Source organism: Hyla sarda, chromosome 1 (assembly GCF_029499605.1).
Source record: "Hyla sarda isolate aHylSar1 chromosome 1, aHylSar1.hap1, whole genome shotgun sequence".
Classification (NCBI taxonomy): domain Eukaryota; kingdom Metazoa; phylum Chordata; class Amphibia; order Anura; family Hylidae; genus Hyla; species Hyla sarda.
This window is the reverse complement of record NC_079189.1, coordinates 524,153,286-524,181,092: the sequence shown is the minus strand read 5'-3', so window position 1 is coordinate 524,181,092 and position 27,807 is coordinate 524,153,286. Positions and strand designations below refer to the sequence as shown.

Sequence of the window (27,807 nt, the reverse complement as noted above, 5' to 3'; positions counted from 1 at the left end):
ACAATGAGAACATACAAACTCTATGCAGATGTTGACCTTGGTTGGATTTAAACCCAGGACCCCAGTGTCGCAAGCAAGAGTGCTAACCCCTGAGCCACTGTACTACCATTCTCCAAAACTGTGATTGATCAGGCGTAATTGGGCAACCATGTCAAGGGTTTCTAAGTAGACAATCAAGTCTTTTTCATCATGAAGATCAATCTTTTAGTTTACAGAAGGCATATCAATCCCACGTGCACAGAAAATCGCTACGAAGGAGACCACAGACGTAAAGTAACTGAAAGCAGATGATCACAATCTTGGTGGGATCAGTCAATAGTCTTATGTCTTGACTCAAAGTTTGGTGTTGAGGAAATTAAAAAATGACACTGTTTCCCTGCCATAAGTATCAGTAGAGATATGTAGTAGTTCCACTCCACCACACATTTAATGGGCAACTATATTCTTGCAAAATTGTATTTAGCAGTAGACTTGGACATTTGCAGCTAGAACGGCTCTACAGATATTGGATGTCTATGAATGAAGAGCTGTTGTCCAACATCTGGAGAGCCTAATCCATCTAATCTGTGATGAGTCAAGCTTTAGTAGCGTCTGTCTCATTGTGCGACAGTGAATGGGAGAATGACCACAAGACATTCCAAATCTATTTACTTTCAGGTATATGTGATCAGCACTGCTTGCTTAACCTTTGTGTTGAATCATGATTGTATAGGGCTGTAAGCAGACACTGAATGCTTTACTACTGTATAAACCTCACTCATAGGAAGAGTGGCTGTTAACTGGCATCACTAAATTCATTTATTTGTTTACACTGTTTTCACTCCAACAGGTGTGAACACAGCTTCTAGCTCTGCAGATATTTAAAGTGAATGGGTATACAGGGTAAACGAAAGGCTTGTCTGTAGCAGGCTTCCCAGGGGGTCAATACAGATAATACACACAATGCAGTGATTTCCATCTAATCATGTTTATTGCAACCACAGTGGTCAGATCCCATCTTTAGGCTGAGATGTCTCTCATGAATGAATCCAAAGCGATTACACGACTGTCCTGGCTCCATTCCCAGTCTTCCCTCTGCGGTTACACAAACTTCTCTTTCTTCTTTTCTACAAGATCATTGGTTTATCTAGGTGACAGCTGAAAAGACTCATGTTTCATTAAAAACACATTAGGTGCATAGGCAAAATCATCCCATTCATCTATGTTTCTAGCATGAGGTGTTACCTCAAAGAAATGCCAATGCTATGTTGCCAGTAACCAAAGCCAGCAAAGACAATACTTACATCATGGGAATCTATTATTTCCTTCTCAGTAGAAGCCCTTTGCTTATGCTGGGAGTCCATGCAGCCACTATGTAAATGCTGCGAACGGATTGTTGCCAGAAGTTCTAATCACCAGATGCACGAAATGTGTATTACAATGAGAATAATGTAGAGGCCAAAAGGGATGTGGGGGACATTATTTTGGCTCTGGGCTTCGTGTCTAGGCGTTTTCTTGGACTGTCACACAGAAGATGATAGAGAGGCTATTCCAAATACGGGTGAGGGGGATTCAGACAAAATGTTGATGCTACTTTTCTTTTTTGTTAAAAACTGATCCAAAACGTTTTTGATAACTTCAAATAAACGCCACTTATATCATTCCCCCAAATGAACCTTTAGCAGCCAAGGAAACCCCAAAGCTGTGACGTTTAGGAATTACATGTTAATGTTAAGTTACATGTTAACTTTACAATGAATAAAACTTTATAGTTGATAAATTTGCTTGATCAATCAGTAGCTCATATTGTTTATTTATTAAGTTTATATAGTTCACAAATGTCCTAATTGTGGTTTTATTATGTGAAAAATAGATTTTATCATTTATTTATTTATTTTTATATTGCTCACAAATGTGCTAATTGTGGTTTTATCATGTGAATACTATATGTATATATGTATGTATTTCTGTAATATTGTTCACAAATGTCCTAATTGTGGATTTGTAATGTGAAAACTATATTTATTTATGTATTTATTTATGTAATGCTGTTTACAAATGTCCTAATTGTGGGTTTATCATGTGAAAACTATATGTATGTATTTATTTATTTATGTAATATTGTTCACAGATGTTCTAATTGTAGTTTTATCATGTGAAAACTATATGTATGTATGTATTTATTTATTTATGTAATATTGTTCTCAGATGTTCTAATTGTAGTTTTATCATGTGAAAACTATATGTATGTATGTATGTATGCATTTATTTATGTAATATTGTTCACAGATGTCCTAGTTGTGGTTTTATCATGTGAAAACTATATTTATTTATTCATGTATGTATTTGTTTATTTATTTATTTATCTTACATTGTTTCCAAATGTCTTAACTGTGGTCTTATCATGTGGAAAATAGTCAACTCCAAAGAAAGGATAAGATTCTTTTATTAACACAATATGTATAAAGTTGAAGCAATATTTATAAATATATAAATAAATAAACAATGCATGCCTCTTATCCTAAATGATTAGCAGAAGCATGGGTATAAAAGGTGATTAAATAAATAAACACTGATCATGACAGCATTCTGATCCCTGTGACTGGTTATGACACTGATATATCTATGTGAGTGGATGTAGTAGTTTCCAGGGAATCCAGTATAGAGGGTTGGTATTAAAGTGAGAAGTGCTGAGGAAGGCTGGGGCTGGAGTTGGGATCTCCTTGGACTCTGGGAGGGTGAGTGAGCCCTCCTCTTACACTGAGTGCCCCTCCTTCTCACTGTGCTGACGGTGTAATGATATAATCATGAGGGGTGTCAGATCCCGCATTTGAACTTGCAGCCAACCAGACTCTTATTTCTTCTTCCACTAGGACTCTGTACAGACAAGGGCTGAGGAGAGAGCTCTGCCATCAGCTGCAACCCAGGAAACCTACTATACAGCAGCACAGGAAGACAATAGCCCCCTCAGCATCCTTCTGACCCAGGGACATACACATAGGCATCCTCTGGACTACATCCCTGTATAACACTGGACTTGATGAAGCTAAGACAATACTAAGTCACCTTCCAAGGTAAAAAAAAAAACACTTTGATACATTGTATGCATGGTGAGAACAGGTCAGTTCAGGGGGAGAGAAAAAAAAGCAAAAAAGGTGCTTGGAGATGGAAGGGGTTAAATGTAGCAGCATATGGATACAATTGCTAGTTGCTTATAACTTTTTATTTTTTAATCTTATTATTTTTTTTTACTGCATTGTTCTGTGCTACAATATGTCAAGGTGCTATGGAGATGCAGGGTGTATGGGGATGGTGACATCTGTCTGGCAGGTCAGGATCATATCTGCTATCAAGGACTGGGCTGTTCCTGGAAAGCTTATTCCCCATTCTATACCCAAAAGTCTAAAGGATCTATCATTTAATTAAAAAAAAAAAAAGCAACAGGGAACACCCAGACATGAGCATTTGGGTGCTAAGCACAAGGGGTCAATGGACCATGAAGTCACAGCACTGCACAAAGCAGGGTTTTAGACAAAGACTTGGTGTATACACTGATTTTTACAGGATTTTTTGTGATATACACATAAATAAATCAATAAAAAGTTTCCACTATTAGTTCTACCAGCAGTGTTTTCCAAACAGTGTGCCTCCAGCTGTTGCAAAACTACAACTCCCAGCATGCCCGGACAGCCTCCGGCTGTCCGGGCATGCTGGGAGTTGTAGTTTTGCAACAGCTGGAGGCACAATGTTTGGAAATCATTGCTCTATAGGATTAACAGCAGTTTCTTTAGTTTTGTACTCACCAAGTCAAATCCTCCCTGGCAGAAGGGGTCAGCTCCTGTTACTAGTTAATGAGTACATTAAAGTCTGTGGACACTGACCGCACAGTGTGAACAATGCTCATCCTCAGAGGCAATATTTACTCCCTCCCCAGATGTTACACTGTGTGTATGTGTGTTGCTGCATTTCAATAGAGCCTTGTAAAGTCATGGGAGTCAATGGAAGTGCAGCCTTTACACTATGTGTGAGTGACTTTATGGGGTTAAGGATTTAGGATTTACTCCATAAAAAAAGAAAGAAAGAAAGAAAGAAAAAAAAATGAAAAAAGAAAAAAAAAAAGTTTATTTTGAATTTTTTTTGTAACAAAGAAAGTCAATAGCTGTATGTGTCCTGTGGGTTTAAAGGGGTACACTGATAGTTAAGCTCATTTTTTTTGGAGAGTGACAGCGCTAAAGGTATTGTTCTGCATGAGACCCTGGCATGGGATGTCTAGGAATGCATACATGCTGCTGCTGTTCTGCTAATGGGCAGTGCGACCCCTGCTGGAGGAGAAAGGGAACTGCTTTCCGCAGCATCTTGCAGCAAAGCCTTTTCCTAAAACACGAGGTTTTCACACACCCCCTTTGTGTCAGAATCGCTTATTTCTTCTTTCTAGTCATCCTATGATAGAAGCCGATGCATGAAAATGTCTAGCCTTCTCCTGTGTCTTGTTTTTAGCCTTTCTTACTGAAATTGACTATATATATATATATATATATATATATATATATATAGATGCAAATCATAAAATGTTGCAGTATCTTGTAATACCTTTTTTATTGGACTAACAGCATTTTGTAGAGACAAGCTTTCGGGATTCCGCCAAAGCAAATCTTATAAATAAATATAAATATATAAAAAAGGCAGCAGCTGAGGAGCAAAGATGAACCTATGTGATAAGTGATCTAGTGGATAGCAAAGGGTTAAAGGCAGGCATCTGGATTGCAGAGCTGTAGTCGGACACCGTCTTTGATTGACAGCGCATGCTGGGACTTGTAGTGCCACATCTGCTGGAGCGTTTCCCTTTAAATCGGTGCATGTGGAAGCCATTTGCTTAGGGCGGTGAGATACAATGTTAAGTGTATGTATGTGTGCAGGATAAAGCCCAGATTGGTGCATACAGCTTTAATCCCAGGGAGACTGATCTGATGAATGCTAAAGCAGGCAAATGACAAGAGGAAGGCAGCAGAGCAGAGGTGTCCAGTGACTGCAGGGACTGGGGGAGCCCCGGCTGCTGTGGATATGATTTCACCTCTGAGAAGATGCAGTCCCAGATCAGTCTCACATAACAAAAGCCAGCTGTCTCCATGAGCCACACATAGGGCGGTGACTGCGAACAGAGGTGGGAGGGAGGCAGCCCTGAAAAAGGGGCGATAAGCTCCAGGGAAGAGCCACATTATCAGTCGCCACGTGGACTATAGCCATATCACACCTTATAGCAGTGTTTCCCAACCAGGGAGCCTCCAGCTGTTGCAAAACTCCAACTCCCAGCATGCCCGGACAGCCTTCGGCTGTCCGGGCATGCTGGGAGTTGGAGTTTTGCAACAGCTGGAGGCACCCTAGTTGGGAAACACTGCCTCACTGCATTGGTGACTAGTTATACATTCTGTATAACGCACCTAATGCTCTCTGGCTTGGGCTGCGTTCACACAATAACTGCATTTATTGAATCCAAAAACCACAAACAGACCATCAGTAAAGAACACAGAAAGACAGAGGCTATTGCTATTTTCAGATAACTGCAATTAAAAACCCGAACGTGTGAACTGGTCCTGATCATGTGTCTAGTGCGGTCGCCAGAATGGTTTTATTTAACAAAATTCCTAGATCTCTATTCCTAGATCTATAACAAAGAAAGTAGCAGAAGCGAATATTTTACTAAGCGATGATAGTGGTTGAACAGTTGATATGGGTAATAGTGACTTTATATTTATTTATTTATTTCTTTATTTAGTTAGGTTAATTTTTTTATTTAGTTTTATAATTTATTTATTATTTGAAAACTCTTAAAGGGGTACTCCACTGGAATTTTTTTTTTTTTTTTAGTTAGTTAGTTAAAAAAAAAAGTCCTATACTAGTCCTAGACAGTAAGCAATACTCTTCATACCTATTTTATCTCATCATTAAAGGGGTACTCTGGTGGAAAACTTTTTATTTTTAAATCAACTGGTGCCAGAAAGTTAAACAGATTTGTAAATTACTTCTATTAAAAAAATCTTAATCCTTCCAGTACTTATCAGCGGCTATATGCTCCACAGGAAGTTCTTTTCTTTTTGAATTTCCTTCACAGTGCTCTCTGCTGACACCTCTGTCCATTTTAGGAACTGTCCAGAGTAGGAGCAAATCCCCATCGCTCTGGACAGTTCCTAAAATGGACAGAGGTGTCAGCAGAGAGCACTGTGGCCAGACAGAAAGGAAATTCAAAAAGAAAAGAACACTGTGGTCAGACAGAAAAGAAATTCAAAAAGAAAAGAACTTCCTGTGGATCATCATACAGCAGCTAATAAGTACTGGAAGGGTTAAGATTTTTAAATATAAGTAATTTACAAATCTGTTTAACTTTCTGGCACCAGTTGATTAAAAAAAAAAGAATAATAATATATATATATATATATATATATATATATATATATATTCCAGTGGAGTACCTCTTTTAAGTGTTTCATTGTCATTCTCACTGCAGAGAAAGTGTTGACATTCTTGCTCTAGTTGCCCAGGGGGGACTTCAGCTGGACCACCAAGGACCCTATGTATGGGAGCATTTTCTTTAGAAAAGACAACTCGGCCCCCCTCCCCCAGCTATAGGTGTTTATTTAGTAGAAGAAAACGTATCCTTCTCAATGCTGATGGAGCCAATGACACATAGAAAGTTATTGTCTAACCAGAGTGTCAGGCACATGTACTGGGGTCACTACCTCTGGAAAAACACATACAGAAAATGCCCCATAGAAGTCCGCATTATCACCACCCACTTAGAGGAAGCCTGACAACTGCTTATTGTTAAAGACCACCAGTAACAGCTAAGGAGGGGGTGTAAACGTGCAGACTTCAGGAGGAGGTTACTAAGGGGAGAAAAAAAGAAAAAAGATCAGAGCACTTCTTTATCCCCTAGGAGGAGAGGTAAGGATTAGACTGGGTCAGTGGAGCAGCACCATTGACGGTACTTGCATAGCCTACAATGAAATGGCTTGTCACTTAAGGATCCTTAAACAGCTAATGTGTAGAAAAGCCAATGAATGACCCCGACATCAAAGACTCGAGTTGCATTTGGCCGCTAGATTGAAAAAAAAAAAAAAAAAACAGACCCCCCCCCACACACACACAAACAGACCCCCCCCCCACACACACACAGACACAAAAACACACACACACAAAAACACACAAACACACACACAAACACACACACAGACACACACAAACACACACACTCACACAAACACACACACAGACACCCAAACACAAACACACACACACACACACTCACACACACTCACACAAACACACACACAAACACACACACACACACAAACACACACACACAGACACCCAAACACACACACACACACAAACACACACACAGACACCCAAACACACACACACACACACAAACACACACACACACACACACACAGACACCCAAACACACACTCACACACACAAACATACACACACACAAACACACACACACACACACAAACAAACAAACACACAGACACCCAAACACACACACACACACACACTCACACAAACACACACACACACACAGACACAGACACCCAAACACACTCACACAAACACACACACACAACTTACACTATAGAGACCAGAAGTAGACAGTACATTATATGGGAGATTTATCAAAACCTGTGTAGAGGAAAAGTTGCTGAGTTGCCCATAGCAACCAATCAGATTGCTTCTTTCATTTCTGAAAAGGCCTGTGAAAAATGAAAGGAGCGATCTGATTGGTTGCTATGGGCAACTCAGCAACTTTCCTCTACACAGGTTTTGATAAATCTCCCCCTATGTCTTTAAGTACATTATATGTCTTTAAGCCCTGGTATGAGTTTACAACAATATGAAGGGAAACTGTTGAAACAGATGTAGCAGAGCTGAATTTGTTTTCTTTTGGGGTGACACTTTGGGACAAGGTTTTCTAGCAGTTATGTACAGAGGCGACTACATGTGCCGGATGACTAATTCTGCTCTGCTTCATCTGTAGTTTTTATATAGTTAGTTATGAGTTGCTGAATGTCCTTGCCAAGCTCTAGGACAGGGCTTCCCAACCAGGGTGCCCCCAGCTGTTGCAAAGCTACAACTCCCAGCATGCCCGGACAGCCAAAGGCTGTCCGGGCATACTGGGAGTTGTAGTTTTGCAACAGCTGGAGATACCCTGGTTGGGAAACACTGCTCTAGGAAGCTGCCAGATTGGCTTCACAAGATGAGACAAATAGTCCACATGTGTATGTGCATCATTACCTGTAATACCTATTGTGCTATTGAGGATATGATTATAGAGAATTAATGCATTGACTATATAGGGATATAGTTTGTGTCCTAATAGTTTACAGCGGTCTTTGTTGTTATAGCATTATACATGTTGGCATAAACCAGAAAGGCAGCGTATTAGTAAGATATTTGAGGCATCCCGCCAGCTTCTCAGCATGGCCACTGCAGTTTTTCATGTTCTGAGTATATATGAGTTGAGATCAATTTATAGAATTCCCCTTAAAATAAACCTTTTAAAATCATTTGCATATACATTTGCACATGGAAAAAAAAAGTTCATAGACAGTGAAAGCAGCAGCCATTTCAGTGATATTCCCCATGGGTGTCACAAATCATTGAATATTACAATTTTTTAATCCTTCCATTACTTATCAGCTGCTATATGCTCAACAGGAAGTTATTTTCTTTTTGAATTTTCTTTTTACCTGACCACAGTGCTCTCTGCTGACACCTCTGTCCATGTCAAGAACTGTCCAGTACGGTGTCCATATTAGGACATTATGGCCATCATTCCTCCTCCCTCATCCTTAAAATCCGTCCTCCATCAGAGTAATCTCGCCTCCTCCTCCGTCGTACATCATGTTAACCTCTGGCATCCCTCAGCCAAATCTCTCTCCGCTTTCTTACATAAACAAAATCCTCCCACATTACACCCTCAGCTTAACCTCCCTCATCCCTCAAACCTCAGACAAACCTCCGTCATACCTCAGACATACCTCCCTCAGTGCTCAAACCTCAGGCAAACCTCGGTCATTCCTCAGACAAACCTCTGTCACACCTCAGACAAACCTCCATCACACCTCAGACAAACCTCCCTCAGCTCTCAGCCAAACCTACCTCAGCTCTCAGCCAAACCTCCATCATGCCTCAGACGTCAGCCGAACAGCCGTTAAAGTTTTCCAGCCTCTCTACACTAACTGTGTAGCGGAGGAAAGCTGCTCATGCGCTCTGAGCAGTATAGACAACTGCGCATGTGCAGGGCTACACTAGCGCTATGCTCCTAACGCTGCCTACGCTGTCAGCGGAGTGCTGTGCATGCGCTCTCAGTTTTCTACGAATCGAGGAAAACTTTACATCAACGGCTGTTTGGCTGACGTCTGAGGTGTGACGGAGGTTTGGCTGAGAGCTGGGGGAGGTTTGTCTGAGGTATGAAGGAAGTTTGTCTGAGGTTTGACGGAGGTTTGTCTGAGGTGTGACGGAGGTTTGGCTGAGAGCTGAGGGAGGTTTGTCTAAGTTATGAAGGAAGTTTGTCTTAGGTATGACCAAGGTTTGTCTGAGGGATGAGGGAGGTTATGCTGAGGGTGTAAAAATGGGGGAGGATTTTGTTCATGTCTGAAGGAGGAAAGAGATTTTGCTGAGGAGGAGGCTAGATTACTCTGATGGAAGATGGATTTTTAGGATGAGGGAGGAGGAATGATGGTGATTTTGCTGATGCCTGATAATGTCCTAATATGGACACCGTAGTCCAGAGTGCAAGCAAATCCCCATAGCAAACCTCTTCTGTTCTGGGCAGTTCCTAAGATGGACAGAGAGAGCACTGTGGTCAGACAGAAAATATATTCAAAAAGAAAAGAACTTCCTGTGGAGCATACAACAGCTGAAAAGTACTGGAAGGATGAAGATTTTTTAATAGAAGTAATTTACAAATCTGTTTCTGGCAACAGTTGATTTAAAAAAAAAAAAAAAAAAGGGGTTTCCAGTGGAGTACCCCCTTTAAAAAATGCATGACTAATAAGGATAAGGAATGGATTATATCAGTCCTGACAAAATTCCTTGGTTCATTTGTACTTATGGTTTGGGCTAAGTAATCTAAGACAGGCTGGTTGCTGGGGAAGTACAGACTGACAACCCAATTGAATAGATGATGGTTGTTTGGCAGTCTTCCCCTAGCAACCAGTCTGTCCTGCGTGACTCAGGTGCTTGGCTGAAGTTGGGTTGGCTCTGTCTTGGCAATAGAGAAGGGAAACGAAACTTGGCATGTATGCTATTCATCATCATTTTGCATTTACTTCTATAGGACTTTTACTTTGCATAGTTCATACCAATCATGTTGTAGCTGCAGTTACAATGTTACAACTGGCAGCAAGTTAAGAATAATAATAAAGCTAAATAATAATAATGATAATAATAATAATTATTATTACTAATAAAATTAATAACAATGATAACAACAATAATTATTATTATTTTTATTAATAATAATAATGTTATTATTATTAATAATAATGAAACTAATAATGATTAATTTATATAGCACCAGCTTATTCCACCACACTACCCAGAGCTTGTCATCACTCAGATCATCATATAACTATTAAAGCAGTGTTTCCCAACCAGGGTGCCCCCAGCTGTTGCAAAACTACAACTCCCTGCATGCCAGGCTGTCTGGGCATGCTGGGAGTTGTAGTTTTGCAATAGCTGCAGGCATCCTGGTTGGGAAACACTGTATTAAAGGGGTACTCTGGTGGCAAACGTTATTATTTTTTTTTAATCAACTGGTGCCAGAAAGTTAAACAGATTTGTAAATTATTTCTTAATCCTTCCAGTTCTTTTTAGCTGCTGAATACTACAGAGGAAATTCTTTTATTTTTGGAACAGAGAGCTCTCTGCTAACATCATGACCACAGTGCTCTCTGCTGACATCTCTATCCATTTTAAGAACTGTCCAGAGTAGGAGAAAATCCCCATAGCAAAAATGTGCTGCTCTGATCAGTTCCTTAAATAGACAGAGATGTCAGCAGAGAGCCCTGTGCTCATGATGTCAGCAGAGCACTATGTTCCAAAAAGAAAATAATTTCCTCTGTAGTATACAGCAGCTAATAAGTACTGGAAGGATTAAGACTTTTTAATAGACGTAATTTACAAATCTGTTTAACTTTCTGGCACCACTTGATTTAAAAAAAAAAAAAAAAAGTTTTCCACCGGAGTACCTCTTAGAAGGGATATTTCCATCTTAGGCATTTATGGCTCTGTCCATAACTCCAGTAGAATTTAAGGTGAGAGCCACGCACAAGTACCGACACCTCTCCCCTGAAGTATATGGACAGTGTGGCAGCCGACAATCATTGAGATAGGTTCACTAGATGGGGGACTCACACCTCAGGTTCAGGTATGGATGTGCCATGAATGTCCCAGCATGTCTGGACAGCCTTTAGTAGCCTTTGGCTATCCAGGCATTCTGAGAGTTGTAGTTTTGCAACACCTGGAGGCACCCTGGTTGGGAAACACTGGTATAAATGTATGTTGACACTATGAAATCTCTATGTGTGGAATTCCGCTGTATGAATCATAACATTGGTGTGAATGGATCTTCCGCTGACTCATTCTCACTGTGGAATTTCCCCCCCTAAAACATGTTTATTCTTTTGGCGAAATTATGTGCGGACCGCATTGCCGGCAGTGGTTACAGCGCAGGTCCCATATAGTCCCAGCACCAAAGGATTTCAGTGGTAGCTGCTCAGACTAATCTCCAAGTAGAATTCCTGATTGGAATTCTGTGCTAAAATTCCGTAGTGTGAACATACCCTATTACTACTGGACCTGGTCATGCTCCGGGTCATGCTCTAACCCGGCCTTCCTTTGTTGGGGATGTTCTTCAGGAATTTCTAAAATGTAGAACATGATAGAGAAAGGGCACTAAGTAGAGTAAATGTTGACTTGTAACATTTTCCACCCAAGAGTTGGTGTTAATCCTTTTTATAAAGAGAGTTCTTGCTGTAGCATAACTTGCTCATAAGCTGCAGAGAGTCTCCAGAGAAACATATGTCAGAACATGACCCCCATACCAATATGCCTTAGATATGGCTTGCACTGGAGCTTAAATGGCTCAGTTTTCTCAATCCATTGTACTTTCAAATACAAACACTTAGCTCCAGCACCATATCCATTAAAATAATATTTTACTCAATCCAAATGTAAAACATGGCTTTACAGCACACAAGACATAAATACCAAGACATTTCAAACAAGATTGGTATTATTTTCAATGAATATGGCGCTGTACCTATATGAAAGTACTATGAAACCACATAAACGCCAGTAGAAGCTCTGTGCACATTCAAAGCCCTACAAGATGTTGTGGCTAACCATTTCTCTCTCAATACCCCATAGGAACACATGGTGAGATAATCGGTTTGCTTTCGCTTCATCCTTCCATATATATATATATATATATATATATATATATATTTATTTATTTATTTTTTCTGTTCACATGGCGGTCCAAATGCTTGTTGTAGTTGGTGGCAGACTAAAGCTCTGGTGGGTTATGCTGAAGCATTGAAGGGGTGACCTATCTACTTTCTTGAGTTGTTCTGATCATCTAGACAGGTCTCTAGTTCAGACATTGCTTTTAGAGGGGTACTCCACTGGCCAGAGTTTGGAACATTTAGTCCCGAACGCTGTGTGCATGCTGCGGAGGTTGACCATGCCCCTCGTGACATCACGCTACACCTCCTCAATGCAAGTCTATGGGAGGGGGCATGGCGGCCGTCACCCCCCCTCCCATAAACTTGCATTGAGAGGGGTAGCGTGACGTCACGAGGTGGCGTGGACGACCCCCGAAGCGCGTACAGCGTTCGGAACTAAATGTTCTGAACTCTAGCCAGTGGAGTACCCCTCTTAAAGCAATTTCTGAATTAGAGACCTGAAAGCTCAGCATTGCATAATACCTGTCTGTAGATGATCAGGACTACTCAAGAAAGTAGATTTAATGGTGCGCTATCGTACCATAACATTTATTGTTTTTTTTGTTTCTTAAATAGGTCCATCTTAGGCCAATGGAACATTAAAACATGCTATAGGATCTGGATCAAGGGCAATCTTTTAGTAACCCCAGACAACCTTTCTTTTTAATCCTTTCTTTACATATTTAAAAATGAGGGAGATCTAGCAAAATCTGTGCAGGAAAAGTTAACCAGCCTCCCATAGCAACCAATCAGCTTGCTTCTTTCATTTTTAAAATGGCCTCTGAAAAATAAAAGAAGCGATCTGATTGGTTGCTATGGGCAATTGCTCCATTTTTTCTTTGCACAGGTTTTGATAAATCTCCTCTTACGTGTATGGATAACGATAGAGTCACAAGGTATGCGTACAATAACAGCACCTGGGCATGAATACATATGTCTCTTGCTATTGTGACTCCGTTTAACAAGCTGCGATACAAGAACGTTCCCGGGTCCGGTCTCCTTAATGACGTTGACATCAATGGCCGGACTTTTACTTGAAACATGGATTTTTCTCAAGGTGTTTCCTTTCCTCACATCTGTTTATTGTCAGTGAACAGAACACGAGGTTCTCAGCCGTCCTCTCCCTTAGCTCACATCTCTGACATCATCATGGGGATCAGGCCAGAGCAGCTGATTGTCAAGAAGTCTAGGGCTCCCACAGACCAGTTATTGTGAGCAGAAAATACATGCAAGCTTCAGACAAAATAACCAAATTGTGTTTGTTTCGAGCTGAAATGTCCTGGACTGTGAATCTTTAGTTTAATGCACGCTTTCTTTTTTCCCCTCCTCTAGGTCAATATGTTGTTAGATCTGAAATATATATTTTGGATATGCTCCGCATTCCACATTTCTAATGCATTCCGTGCAGGTAAGCATCTTTTTTTACTAAGATTATATTTTTATTATACTTTTTTAACCAAACTATTTTTTTTCTTTTGATACTATTATATTATTGGGATAATTCCAGAGTGGGCCTTTAATTATAGTCCAACACTGTAGAGTCCAAGTCCGTCACTGCTGCAAATACTCACGTCCACTAACTAGATGCTAACGACTAAACCAATGGGACACTGAGGGGGGTGTTACTCCTTAAAGTCCAGTAATAATGAAAGCACAGGATGCAGAAAGTGAAAAAGGATGCACTCACCTGTCTAAACTTGCTTGAAGAAATCTATTCAATAACAGCACAGCACAGTACAGTGGGTAGATACAGAGGAGCGACCTTGCAGCGACAGACTGTTTCTTGCGCCCAAGCGCACTTCCTCGACCTGAGGAAGTGTGCTTGGGCGCAAGAAACAGTCTGTCGCTGTGAGGTCACTCCTCTGTATCTACCCACCGTGCTATGCTGTTATTGAATACATTTCTTCAAGAGTGTTTAGACGAGTGAGTGCATCCTTTTTCACTTTCTGCTTACTGTGCTTTCCATATAATTATTGGACTGCAACTACATTAGATACAGTTACTTAACCCTTATTTTTTGCCATGTATAACCAAGAAATGGCAGTATCTTGCTCTAAACCCTCCTCATAGAAAAAGCCAAGAGTAATGTCAAATTAAGTCTATGTCAATTTCAGTTGGTACACTGCAAAGCTTTACTGCCTATAATTTTAAATCCACATTAACATTATAGCTCTCATGCCATTAAGGTTTGGGGAAAGCTCTTTTGGTATCCAAGAAAGTCTGTGAATGTGCCCCACCACCATTGGTTTCTATTTGTGGTAAGGTCCTGTTACATCTGTAGTTACTTTCCCATATGAGCTGCCCCAGGCCACACATTCAAGTTTGCTCTATGGTGAGAGAAGGGGTAAGTCACAGCCAGATAGCTCTGGTACCTGTTTATCCCTCTCAGAACAATAGGGTTAAGGTGGGGAAAATCCAACACACCCGACCGTTCTCTCTATATCAATATCATCTGTTGGCGGAGAGTTGGTAGGTTGTCACACATTTAGACGATCGGCTATACCTATCAAAAGCACCTTTACACTTCAGATAGCTGTTAGCTAAACACTTATTCTGCAACAGCTATCACCCCAAAGATATGTGCTGGAATAGGAACATGTATGTATTCTCAGTGGAAAGTGAGTGTGTAAACTCCTGCCTGACTCTTCAGGCAATGGCTTATCTTCCCGAGAACAAAAGGTTTGGGTAGTTGAGTGCCAGCTGCCTGATTCTTGTTTCCCATCAGGGGAGAGTTGGAAGGCTGTCATAAACATTGGGTGATCAGCTGGTCACACCAATATTGGTGAATTCATAGAATATTTATCTTATCTGTATGACCAGCTTAAAAGGGTACTCTGCCCCAGGACATCTTATCCTCTATCCAAATGATAGGGGAAAAGATGTCTAATAGCGGGGGTCCGGCGGGTGGCACCCCGGCATTCTGAATATTTTAGTTTAGAACGCACTGTTGGGGCGACCGTGGTGGTGACGTCACACCACGCCCCCTACATTCATGTCCATAAGAGGGGGTGTGGCAAGTAACCACAGCTGTCACGCCCCCCTCCCCCATAGAGGCTGCTGGGATAGGCGGAGTACTCCTTTGAGGCTAAGTTGCCATATATTCTAGCTTTATTCTATCATTGAATATTAAAGTTAAATTGGAAGTAGACCAGCATCGTATATGTTTACAGCTGTATACTCCTAGAATTCATTGCTCCTTCAATGTTGCTCATACAGTAATAATGATCTAGTGTGACACTTGGAAAAGCATTCAATTGTTATAGTTCTATGAGAATGTACAATTAGTAAAGTATTCCATGGCCTGAGCTCTGGCTATTACAGACTTTAAGGTTCATGCCAAGGAGGAAAAAAAAAATCTTTCTTTGGTATCTGGAAAACTAGGAAAACTATACTGATTATTTGAGCAAGAGGTAGCAGACACATTATTTCCAATTTTAAACATTTCATATTTTTCCATTCTTCATTAGAAATACAGCAGTTCATAAGAAATAAATGGGGCCCTGCTTCAGAGGAATACATTTTGCTAGCTTTTTTTATATCCTTTGTTAGGAACTTTTGGAAATACAAAACAATTGTGTAGGTTGTGCGCTCTCCAAGCATCAATGGAGTTGTCCCATTTTAGTACCCCTATTAGGGAATTCTGAGTCAAGATATGGGGAGTCTACCATTAAGGGTGTATTCACACGTACAGTGTCCTGTGCATTTTGGTGCGCATGATCTGAAGCTGCAAATTTGAAGCTGTGTCCAGTCATTTAGTTTACCTCGAACTTTGCAGCATTAAATTTGCAGCTTCAAATCTGCAGCATCAAATTTGCGCAGGATAACGTATGTGTGAATAGAACCTAAAGAAGTTTTCCTGTCTTACAAAGTTATACCCTATTTGCAGGAAATTCGTGCCCCCCGTCCTTGAGATCACAGGGGGCCTAGTAGTTGGGTCCCTTGCGATTTTGAGAATGGGGTCCAGAATCTATGGTTAGAATAGAGCGGCTGGTTGTACATGTGTGCCACCATTTTATTTATTCTCTATTCGAGCTCACGCATTCGGCTGTCTCTGCGGTTCTCATAGAGAATGAATAGAGTTGCAGCATGCATGCATGACTTACCAGTCTATTTTAACAGGAGACTCGGGTCCCCATTCCTGAGATTGCAGGAGTCAGACCCCACAATCAGTTAGTTATTCCCTATCCTGTAACTTTGTAAGAGGAGAGAACCCCTTTTAATGCTCTATTCACACATACAGTATTCTGCACAGATTTGATCTGCAGGATTTTCTGCTACAGATTTTAATGTAAACTGAATGACAGCTTGAAAACATGCGCATCAAATCTGCGCAGAATTCTGTACATGTGAATAGACCATTAAGGTCCCTCGTGGTCCCTAGTGGTTACAAAGAGTATCTCATGCTTGGAGGACCCTGCATATCTGCGCATTACATGGAATTATTAATTTTAAAGAGAACTGTGTAATCCATCATTTCTCCAATGGTGGCGCTGCAGAGAAATTGAGCCATTAATTCCACACTACGCCACAGTTAATGGCAGCAGCATGACACTATGTGATCAGGTCATTATCTGGCAGTACTTCTACTAAAAAGGAGAACTCCTTAAAGCTTTGTTGTGTTTGCAGAATAGTCTTTTGTTCTAAGAAACCTATTAGGCCTTATGTGTAAATTGTAATGAAGCCAAAGAAACCAATATGATCACTGGAAAAATGAAACCTAAAGTCTGAAAATCTGCTTGGACATGGGCTGACCGTGCCTGGATGATCTGAAGTCTGAAACAGATAATGAAATTATATAAAGCAATAAGAGACACTTGGCAGTATAATGCCATCACATTAGAGCTGCGATTAAGTGAATTCAATTAACAAAGAAATATTATTATGGGTAAAATTGAGCGAATAATAACAATCATGTTCATGTTTGTAGCTCTGATTGAATTATGCATGAGAGAATCGGGGCTGTAATTTAATAATAGGCAGAGGTCTAGTTAAAAGGGACTAAACATACTGATTTAACCACATCAATTGAATGAGCAACAATAATTCCTCAAATTCTGGATTGTGAGCACAATTCAATTTGCCAGAAATAAAAGAAAAGATCTGCTCAATAATTAAGCAACAGAGAATTGGGCAAGAAAAAAACCAAAACGCAGCAGAGCTTAATGGGCCAAAAAAATGTCTTTAGAGCTGATTATGAAAAACAAAACACTTTCCACAAAGGCAATTGTGAAATCGGGAAAATGAGAACGTAGAGGAGGAAAATGTATCTTAATTCGCTGTCGGGGAGATTGCAGGGTTAGATTCCTATGGAAAAGTAAACTCTATTTGTTAAAGGGTTTCTCCACCATAAGGTGATTTTAGTAGGTACCTGGCAGGCAGTAATGGACATGCTTAGGAAGGATCTGTGCTTGTCTTGGGGCTAAATGGCTATGTCATGAGATTACCATAACAATGTTGCTAGCTTTTTGTGAACTTGTATTTCCTGTTTGACTTATGTTTTTTTGACTACAAATCCCACAATGCCATTTTCCTCCCTCCCATCAGCCACCCCACCCATCGAAACAAAAGACCTGTGGTTTTCAATCAGGGTGCCTACAGCTGTTGCATTAGTGGCAGATTGATCTCTCTCCCACCAAGCGATCGCTCCACCCATTGAAGCAGACAGGCTCCCTGTCAACAGCTGACTAGTGAGTCAGGTCTCGGCCACATTACAACCTGGGAAAAATCTGAGACAACAGTCATTTTGTATGCTGGTAAAATTAAATATTGGGGTGAAAATCACATAAGGATTGTGAGAAAACCGTCACACACAGGTACAGACACTATATTATGAACTACACTAACTTTACAGCCCCTGTAGCATAGTCAAATAAAAAAAAATCCTGGAATACCCTTTTAATGCTGTTCTACTACTCTTCTCAGCAAAGGAGCCAATAAGGGCAAGAAACCACCAAGTAATGATCAGGAGTTTGAATAGTTTATGCCAAGGATCTTACATTTCCATCTGCACAATCCTCACAGTTGATGTTAAAGGAATTTTCCCAAGTTAAATCATTATCACCTGTTCATAGGATAGATCATAAGTGCCAGATCGGTGAGGTCCCCTACTAATCATAAGAAAGAAGAGCATGCCGGATGATAACTGATGAAGAATGTTCATCACTTTGCTGTGCTTCATCATAGTAATTCCGTGGAGCAGCAGTGTGCATATTTGAATGCCAGTCTATTGAAATGGGTGGGACAGGACCCCCATGTCATGATTGGTGGGAATCCTTATATCTTGTGGACAGATGATAAACATTTTAGGGAAACTCTTCCTGCTTGGTAAGGAGCATTGTTACTGCCTATAAATTGTTCTCGCAAGAGCTGCAAACTAGGTAGCAATGTCTTGTGCAATTTGCTGTGCAAATGTAAATTTGCCACTGATGGTGGCATAGCTATGAAGTTATTATAGACCTTCTCCTTCCTTTGTGGCCCTATTACACTGGGCGATATCAGACATTTCCACCAATAACTTCCATTTTTTATTTATTATTGACCAGTACTACTTATAGGTATATTCAACTGTTGGACAACTAGTTATTTGATGTCTTGAGAAACCAAATGTTATTTGATGACATTTGGTTGCTGTTCATAAATCCTCCAAGTTTGGGGCCCTAATGCTATCATCAGCATATTCATTTTACATTGTAGGAAAACAATTCCACTATATGCTTTTAAAGACATCCAAACTGAATGTGTCCTTTCTGCTCTACTGTTAGATAAACAAGATCAAGCTTTACTGTTGTGGCATAGGCAGATGGGACATAAACCCTGGTCATCCAAAATTCGTAACATCTTTTTCTCTGACAGGGTCTTAAAGGGGTACTCCGCTGCTCAGCGTTTGGAACAAACTGTTCCAAACGCTGTAGCCGATGCTGGGAGCTCATGACATCATAGCTACACCCCCTCATGACATCACACCCGCCCTCTCAATGCAAAGCTGTCACGCCCCCTCCCATAGACTTGCATTGAGGGGGTGGGGCGTTATGTCATGAGGGGGCGGGTCTATGACGTCACAAGCTCCCAGCGTCGGCTCCAGCGTTCGGAACAGTTTGTTCCAAACGCTGAGCAGTGGAGTACCCCTTTAATCTTAATCTATTAGCAAATAGGGAATTCCCTGAAAGGTGTTCAGGTGTGATTAGTTAGAATCATCTGTCACATTTGATTTGAATACACTCAGCCTGAATTGAACGTGCTCTAATTTCCCTGAAAAGTTATGAATGTCTCTCTGAGGCCGCCTAGGTTGGTAAGGTTCCCAACAGCAAAACAGTATGAAGCATAATGGAGATGGCAGGAGATGTACATATATGAAGGGCTAATAGTAGCAGCTGAAAATTTTAAGATACTCATCTAAAACAAATCTTAAAGGTTTCATATTCCCAGAATTGTGGAATTTTCTGGAATTGCTGGATATTTGGAATTAGTATTATTTGTGCCATATTGGCTTGCTACAAAGAGTAAATATTGAATCGACATCACCCACAGCTCTGACATTGAGATTATCAAGATTTTAATAAAGCCATATAAATGTATTACCACATTAGCTGTTTGCATTGCTTTGTGCTTCAGTATACAACCAATTTATGGACAGTGGGTAGATTTCCTATTTCCTAGACTTCCATTAACAGGATCATTTGATACAAATAGGCTGATCCATATAAGTACTAGGCTTTACTATCATAGAAGATACAGTAAATGCATCTTATCAGGGGAATTAAAGCTACCCATAAATGGCAGCTAGTAGGATGTCTCAAATTGACTATTGTATCCCAAGTGCCATGTAACATATATACAGGATTCCAGAACATCCAGCAATCATCCAAAACATCCCAGTCAGCTCAGATTGATCCATCTAATCTTCCTGATAGCCAGTGATCTCTTCAATCAACATGGTAATCCACATGTGTCAAGGAACTGGGTCTACAAGGAGACTTGGGCAACTGAAGAGATTTCATTTCTTGTTTAGTTTAGGCCAAAGGTGAAGACAGACAATGGGCTTAATGGCTTAATGGGATGGGATTTCAGTATAGTTGTAGTTGTAAGACATCAGATGGATTTGTTGGATGTGAAGTGTATTCTATTTCCCAGTACTAATTTTTCCTTCATCTTATGCAAATGTCAAGGAAGTAAGGAAGACATGTCAAATAGTGTTACTTTCTGTATCTATTTTGATATGGTGAAAGTGAAAAAAATTGGCCAATGAATCTCAACATATTGACCAAATTATTTATAAAACCGTCCTATAAGAAAAACTACTCCTAAATGTATTTAGTTCCTAACACTTTTCAGTCTGTTTATAAAGCTTTAGGTTTACATTGACTTCTACTGCCGTGCACTGTTTTGTCATTTTACTTATAGTGTTCTCTTTGAGAGTTTAGGTGAGGTTCACTTGACATTATTGCTCACTCAGAGATGTTAGAGGATAAATGCCAGTGACTGATAATAGGCAGCGTTCCCATAAATAAAGACTCTCTGTGTTCAATATATGCTGTCTGTTCACAGTCAAGAGTCTTATCTCTCTATTACCTCAATTGCTATCTCGTATTGTTAGACAATGCCGTATAGCCATGGATTTCCTCGTCCACTTAATTTGTGGCAGGTGTCATTATCCCAAAAAGACAGTCCTTGGAGGAAACCTATTTTCATCCTCTCTTTCTGGATAAGAATACTTTTCTTTGTTCGCTTTCCTTTCAAGAGGAAAATCTGTCAGTTTTGAAAAAGTACATACTGAAGATCTTAGAGAATCAGGGAAATTATATATCCAGCGTCTCATCCTCTGATGATCGCCTTGTTGACTTGCATAAGTATAAAGTGGGTATATTGCTACCTTTTATTTGCCAGCTTTCAATAGAAACTTGTCAACTTGTTAAGGCCTAGTCATTGCCTGACTTGAAAGTTAGGGAAACATCTATATCGATGTTATCATGGGAAATTCAGTCTCAGAAACGTTTGAACTCTAGATGAAGAATACTTCAATACAACTGATTGGAATAATACCTAATGTCTTTAAAGGGGTACTCCACCCCTAGACATATTATATACAATCTGTCTGTTCGTAGGTGTACAGGCTGTTGGGACCCCCCGCAATCTCTGGCCCGGCACCCCAGTAATCCACTGCATGGAGCGAATTCTGCTCCCTGACAGATTACGAGTGACCACAGCCATCACGCTCAGCCGCTGGATGCCTAGCACAACCGGCGTTGTTAAGAACGCTGGGATCCCAGGGCAGAGATCTGACAGCTGGGACCCCCCTGCAATCAGTCATCTTATCCCCTATCTTTTGGAGAAATCATCATGATAACTGTTGAAGGAGTATGGCCTTTATGTGAGAGACCACAGTGAAGGACGTTGCGATAACCTAGCTAGGAGATGATAAGGACATGCACTAGCCTTTTGGTTTTAAAGAGATTGAAAAAAAATACTGATTTGCTAAATTATTTTTAGTCAGGACTTGTGATAAGGGCTTGGATGTGTGGTTCATATTTAAGACGACAAATGTTAGAATGAGTGAGTATGGCCCCAATATTCGTAACTTCCAAGTCATACATTTGTATCTCCTCTAACAAATATCTATCTACTCATTCAATGTGTGTAGTGACTCTTAAAATGTCCTGTTGCTGACCCCAGCTGTGACTTTCTCAAGAACAAAAAAACCTTTTCTGAGCTCTATAATTTAACACAGCTCCCACTAAAATGTTTTTATATACAGATTTAGTGCACGAATAGTCAGTGCCAACTTTCCTTTTCTATACATTGGGAATAGAGTTCAAAGTTTAAAGCTCTGTCTGAGTTTCAGTCTTAGAGGTTTAAGGTGGGATACATAGAAGTGCATTGCTCTGTAGTTAATCCTCACAGTAGCAGTTCAGGCTGTGTCTTTCTAGTACTAGTTAATGGTCATAAAGTTAAGATGAAGTGCGCAGATGGAATTTCAATTAGCTTAGTTTTCAATGATTTATAGAGAGTCTACATCAAGTAATTGATCCCTCAGCACCTAATGCCTGGTTAACATCCTCCTCCTTACAGTATAGTAGCCTTTGCCACAATCCATCTGGTGAAAACACTGAGGCCTTTGTTCACGTACTATTTATTACCTACAACGCCAAACCCCAGTTATGTTCTAGTTGGATGTACTCTCTCTCCCAAAACTGCAAATGACAAATTGTTACATTCTGAAGTGTGAAAATTCAATTCCCAATTATTTGAAAATAGTGAACTGTTGTGTGTTTAGCTGGGGAAATTGAAAAATGTCCAGCAAGAACACATTACTGGCATTACTTCTCATTTTCACAGACCGATAAATATAGGCGTGAAAAGGAGTAAACAGGGTAGAGATTAGTAAAACATGTTAATGTAGACAATTATAACCCGCAGGAGGGTAACGTACAACTCTATAGGGCCAAATTAGAAATTGTGAGGTTTCATTCTTGGTATTTTATTATATCTTGCATGAACAGTATATTATTGATCACATAATTTTGGTAAATCAGGAATTTAGAGATTTATTCTCAAGTATAAATGGCGTTTGTGGAAACAGATGGCAAAGTCCAATAAAACCGTTCTATGTGTGCAACCAACATGAGATTTGTTAAAGGGGTACTCCAGTGGAAAAGTTTTTTTTTTAATCAACTGGTGCCAGAAAGTAAAAAAAAATTGGAAATTACTTCTATTAAACAATCTTAATCCTTCCAGTACTGAAAAGCTGCTAAATACTTCTGAGTAAATTCTTTTCTTTTTGGAACACAGTCCTCTCTGCTGACATCATGAGCAGCATATGTTTGCTATGGGGATTTTCTCCTACTCTGGACAGTTCTTAAAATGGACAGAGATGTCAGCAGAGAGCACTGTGCTCGTGATTCAGCAGAGAGCTCTGTGTTCCAAAAAGAAAATAATTTCCTCTGTAGTATTCAGTAGCTAATAAGTACTGGAAGGATTAAGATTTTTTAATAGAAGTAATTTACAAATCTATTTAACTTTCTGGCACCAGTTGATTTAAAAATAAAAAAGTTTTCCACCGGAGTACCCCTTTAATGATGAGATAAAATAGGTATGAAGAATATTGCTTACTTGTGGCCTCTAAAGGTACTGTCTAGGACTAGTATATGACTTTTTTTTCTAACTACAGCACCACTTCTGTGCATGGCTGTGTCTGGTATTGCAGTTTGGCCATGCTTACTCTTGATATAAGTACCTTGCCCTGTGGTTATCCTTACCTATTATAGCAGTTTCGACTTCAGTATTAGCAAAAAGTCCTATAGTAATAATAAATAGGCCCCTATAGATCTGCCTGGAATTGCTTTTTATCCCCATTTAGTAGTACATTACTCTGTACCTTAAGTTGCCCTTACACCTTATACTAAAGTAGTCTGAACCTGCCTCCTTACTCTCCCTCAACAGATGATGTAGGTGGAGAAAAGGATTGGGTGTTTTGGATTTTCACTGCCCTATCCAGTTTGTGGGCGGAGTAAGCAGGACTCTTGCTTTCTCTCTCGGGAGTCCTGTCAGAATTGCTTATAAATAGTGTCCCAAATCAAACAAGCTTATACATGATAGAACTCAGATTCTTGAGTCATAAGGGGTCAATTCTTAATGGGAAAAGCTTTCTACTATAGATATATATTGAATATACCTTTTATGATATCAACTAAACAAATGCAGAGAATAAGCAAGAAACACTGACCTTCCAATCCATTATAAAACAGGTTGAATAACTTGTGCTCAGTAATGAAAAAAATGTTCAAAGTTTGAGAAAATCTCTTGCTTGTGGTAATATTCCAGGAAATATTAGCAGTGTGTACTATTCATATGAAACTAAGTGGTTTCTTAGGTCATTTTATAAATAAATTGTTTACTTGAAGTAAACCTCCTCTACAGGTTGGATTCATTCACTTTGGCCGAGGCTGCCCTAGCAATGCTTTCTGAGTGGGTGGGACTCTTGTGACTTTTATGAAGGACGAGTAGTTATGAGCTAATAAATGAAAACAATCTGCCATAACTAGTCATTTCTCAAATACCAATCAAACATAAACAGCTATTCCTCCTTTTTCGGCATTTTCTTGTAATTTTACTTGTGTGTTGAGAAGAGTTCAATGTACCCATTGCCCAGACTCTGTTCAGCACAAACTCAGTAATCACTTGTAATCCTATGCTTTATATCGTTCAGCTAGGAAAAGTTAGACTCTGACCAAGATATTTTGGTTCTGAAATATTTCCTGGTAGCTAGAGATGAGTGAACTTACAGTGTTTCGATTTGTCACGAACTTCTCGGCTCGGCGGTTGCTGACTTTAGCCTGCATAAATGAGTTCAGCTTTCAGGTGCTCCGGTGGGCAGGAAAAGGGGGATACAGTCCTAGGAGAGAGTCTCCAGCCCACCGGAGCACCTGAAAGCTGAACTCATTTATGCAGGCTAAAGTCAGCAACCATTGACGTGACGAATCGAATCACTGCAACTTTGCTCATCTCTACTGGTAGCCAAAATTTACATATTATATATTCTTTACAAATTTGCATTGGGTCACAAAGTACAAATAAATGAAACCTCTCACATTAAAAATAAAGGTAGTCTAATCTGCAGGCAGCATGTTATAGAGCAGGAAGAGCTGAGCAGATTGATATATAGTTTTGTGGGAAAAGTTACAGGAAAACCAGTCATTAATTTATGGAAATCTCTAAGCAAAGTAGTCAAGTGGGCGGTCCTACTCAGAGATTAACAGTATTCTCTATATACATACATATCAAATCAATAAGTAGGACTGCCCAAATGACTACTAAACCCAGAATGAGCAGAGATTTGCATTGATAAATGTGATAAATGATAAGTTATCCTGTAACTTTTCCCTTCAAAACTATATACCGTACCAATCTGCTCATCCCCCCCCCCCATTTTATAATATGATACCTGAAGATTGGACTGAATTGTTAAATTGTAACAACTGGACTCCATTTTATGTATGATCCAGAGGAAGTTGTGCAGCTCTTTCCAGTCTGACCACAGTGCTCCCTGCTGCCACCTCTGTCTGTGTCAGGAATTGCAGGAGCAAATCCCCATTCTGCACAAATTTCTTTGGAGCATTCTTAAAATGGAGTCCAACAGAGGTGTCAGCAGAGAGCACTGTGGTCAGCCTGGAAAGAACTGTACAACTTTCTCTATGGTATACAGCAGCTGATAAGTACTGGAAGGATTAAGATTTTTAAATAGAAGTAATTTACAAATCTGTTTAACTTTCTGGCACCAATTAATAAAAAAAAAAAATTATCCTCCAGAGTAACCCTTTAAGGCAGGCTTTAGTGCAGAATTGGGGGTATGGGGTCCCTATAGTTAACTTTTTTTTAAAGACTCTTCTTTAAAAAGGAATTGTCAAAGGTAGACAAAGCATTTAAGGTCATAAAGTCTTACCCTTGTCCAGTCCAGGCATGCTGGGAGTTGTAGTTTTGCAACAGCTGGAGGCCCACTGCTTGGGAAATGCTGTTCCAAACAAAAGCGGTATGTTTGATGTATTTGACCAAAATGTAAAAGCTTATTTTAGATACAATGGCCTTGGCACTGCAATTGCATTTAGACTGTTGGAAAAGAACTAGGCCCTGGCCGTCACATGTTGTGGTTACAATTGTAGATGTAAATCGCATGTTATTGTTTTTATTGGAGCAATGTTATTCAACGGGACGAGCGTTTCACAGCAATTTCCTTGTCAATGTGTGATATTGTGATTAGAGAATGACACCATTAAGCTCCTAATGAAGTCGTTCATGTTGTTCTCCTGCACTTAACATAGATATTATTGATAGCTCCAAGCTATAAGTTACTTTTTATGGAAGTCACTTCAGCTATTTCAACAATCCTTACCAACGTTTATTAGGAGGCTCTAAGGAAGTCCTATTAAGGCTTCTACATTGTCATTAATGCTTGGGAATTTTTAGCTGGCTCTCCAGCAGACGGAAAAGTGATTTATAAGCTGGTTTTGTTAAAAATAAATACAATCAAACCCCGTCATTTAAAAAGAATTAAGTATTACTTAAGCTTCATCTAACAATAGCTTTTATGCCGAATTATCCTTTGGACAATAAGACTTGTTGCTTTTGTTTCATACTAATGGATGGACAATTCAATGAGGTTTGCTTGCCAGCTCCCTAATGATCCTAATGGCAAACAAATGTCTTGTGGGTTTTCTTTACCACTAAAGATCATTAAAAAAAATATATCATTTCCAAGTTTGGTGACAAACTATTCAGTAAAACGCACAAGTCGGAAATTTTCCTCCAGCTATAGAGGTGAACGGAGGGTGAAAAAGTATCTTCTACCATTGAGATGCCCTAAGTGTCATGATGACAGACACCATTATCCCGGTGATCATGTGTGGTGATGGGAGTGATTGTGTCATTGTATCCACCCCGGGGCTGTACGGTGCGTACGTTTCACTTGTCACTTCTCTGTTTAATTACTAGTGAAATGGAAAGCTTGAACAACCCAACGCTCATTGTGAATGTCTAGCCACCTCATAATCTTACAGAGTAATGTGGAAAGAAATTATGGTAAAACATTTGCAAGTGTTACAGGAATGTTTTATACACACAGAAGTTGTTCTTCCTCCAAAATGTTTCATTTTACCATTTCTTTCCCAGCTAGAAGTAATTCATAGGCTGCATTTTACATAGAATCACCCTATAGATCACAAGATCTTAAAGGAAAACTGCTATACTGGGTTCACACTATGGGATTTCCAAGTGTAATTCCGCTTAGAATTTGCAGTCGTAAGTACCGATGGAGCAGAATCTCATCGCTGTCTATGGGATTCGGCTGCACATTGCAGAAATCTGCCATCGAAAGAACGTTCTCAGTCATTCTTACAGCGGAATCCGCCTGGCATAAATTGCGCTGATCTATTGAGCTGACAATGTATGCGTGGTCCTACCACTGACTGATTCAGGGGGCACTGGCCGCGCTTGGAATCTCCAGCCAAAATGTTTTCATCCAGAGATTTTGCAATGTGAACCTAGCCTTGCCACCATAAGTTCTCGCCCAACGGCAGATCCAGTACCCAAACTGACAGCAATGATCTTGTCAGTATGCTTCATTGGACACATGGTAGGTACAGGACTTTTGGCCGTAATACTGACCCAAAACGCACACAAAACACTGTTCTGAAACTGACCAAAACCAGCAAACTGTCAGTGAGCTGCATGCTGTGCGTGAAAACACATGCTCTGATTGAGTTTGAGTGTGGCTAGCCATATGCAGTAGCTGCTTTTAAAATGCTTCTGTTACCCTGACTTTTTTAAA

At 40.0% G+C, this 27,807-nt stretch overlaps 1 protein-coding gene and 1 long non-coding RNA gene across 7 annotated transcripts in view; one reads left to right on the top strand and one right to left on the bottom strand.

Annotated features, from left to right (window-relative positions):
* The window catches only part of VCAN (versican), a 188,050-nt gene that overhangs the window by 99,468 nt on the left and 60,775 nt on the right, over positions 1–27,807 (top strand). Inside the window, exons 3-4 of one of the 5 annotated variants that reach the window (XM_056538850.1) lie at positions 2,853–3,053; positions 13,824–13,899. In XM_056538850.1, coding sequence (XP_056394825.1) covers positions 13,830–13,899 — 70 coding nt within the window. In that variant the 5' untranslated portion in view covers positions 2,853–3,053; positions 13,824–13,829. Of the gene's footprint in view, positions 1–2,775; positions 3,054–7,834; positions 7,856–9,325; positions 9,440–9,506; positions 9,528–13,823; positions 13,900–27,807 lie in introns of those variants that run through there. The other 4 variants (XM_056538885.1, XM_056538857.1, XM_056538874.1 and 1 more) reach the window with 4 other exon arrangements.
* LOC130290804 (uncharacterized) lies at positions 959–9,292 on the bottom strand. 2 transcript variants are annotated; one of them, XR_008847701.1, is made up of 3 exons: positions 9,142–9,292; positions 1,284–1,499; positions 959–1,137 (listed from the first exon to the last, which is right to left on the bottom strand). It is a non-coding gene; the product is annotated as an uncharacterized LOC130290804 (long non-coding RNA). The 2 variants fall into 2 exon arrangements; XR_008847702.1 differs by having other exon boundaries at positions 959–1,106; positions 9,142–9,283.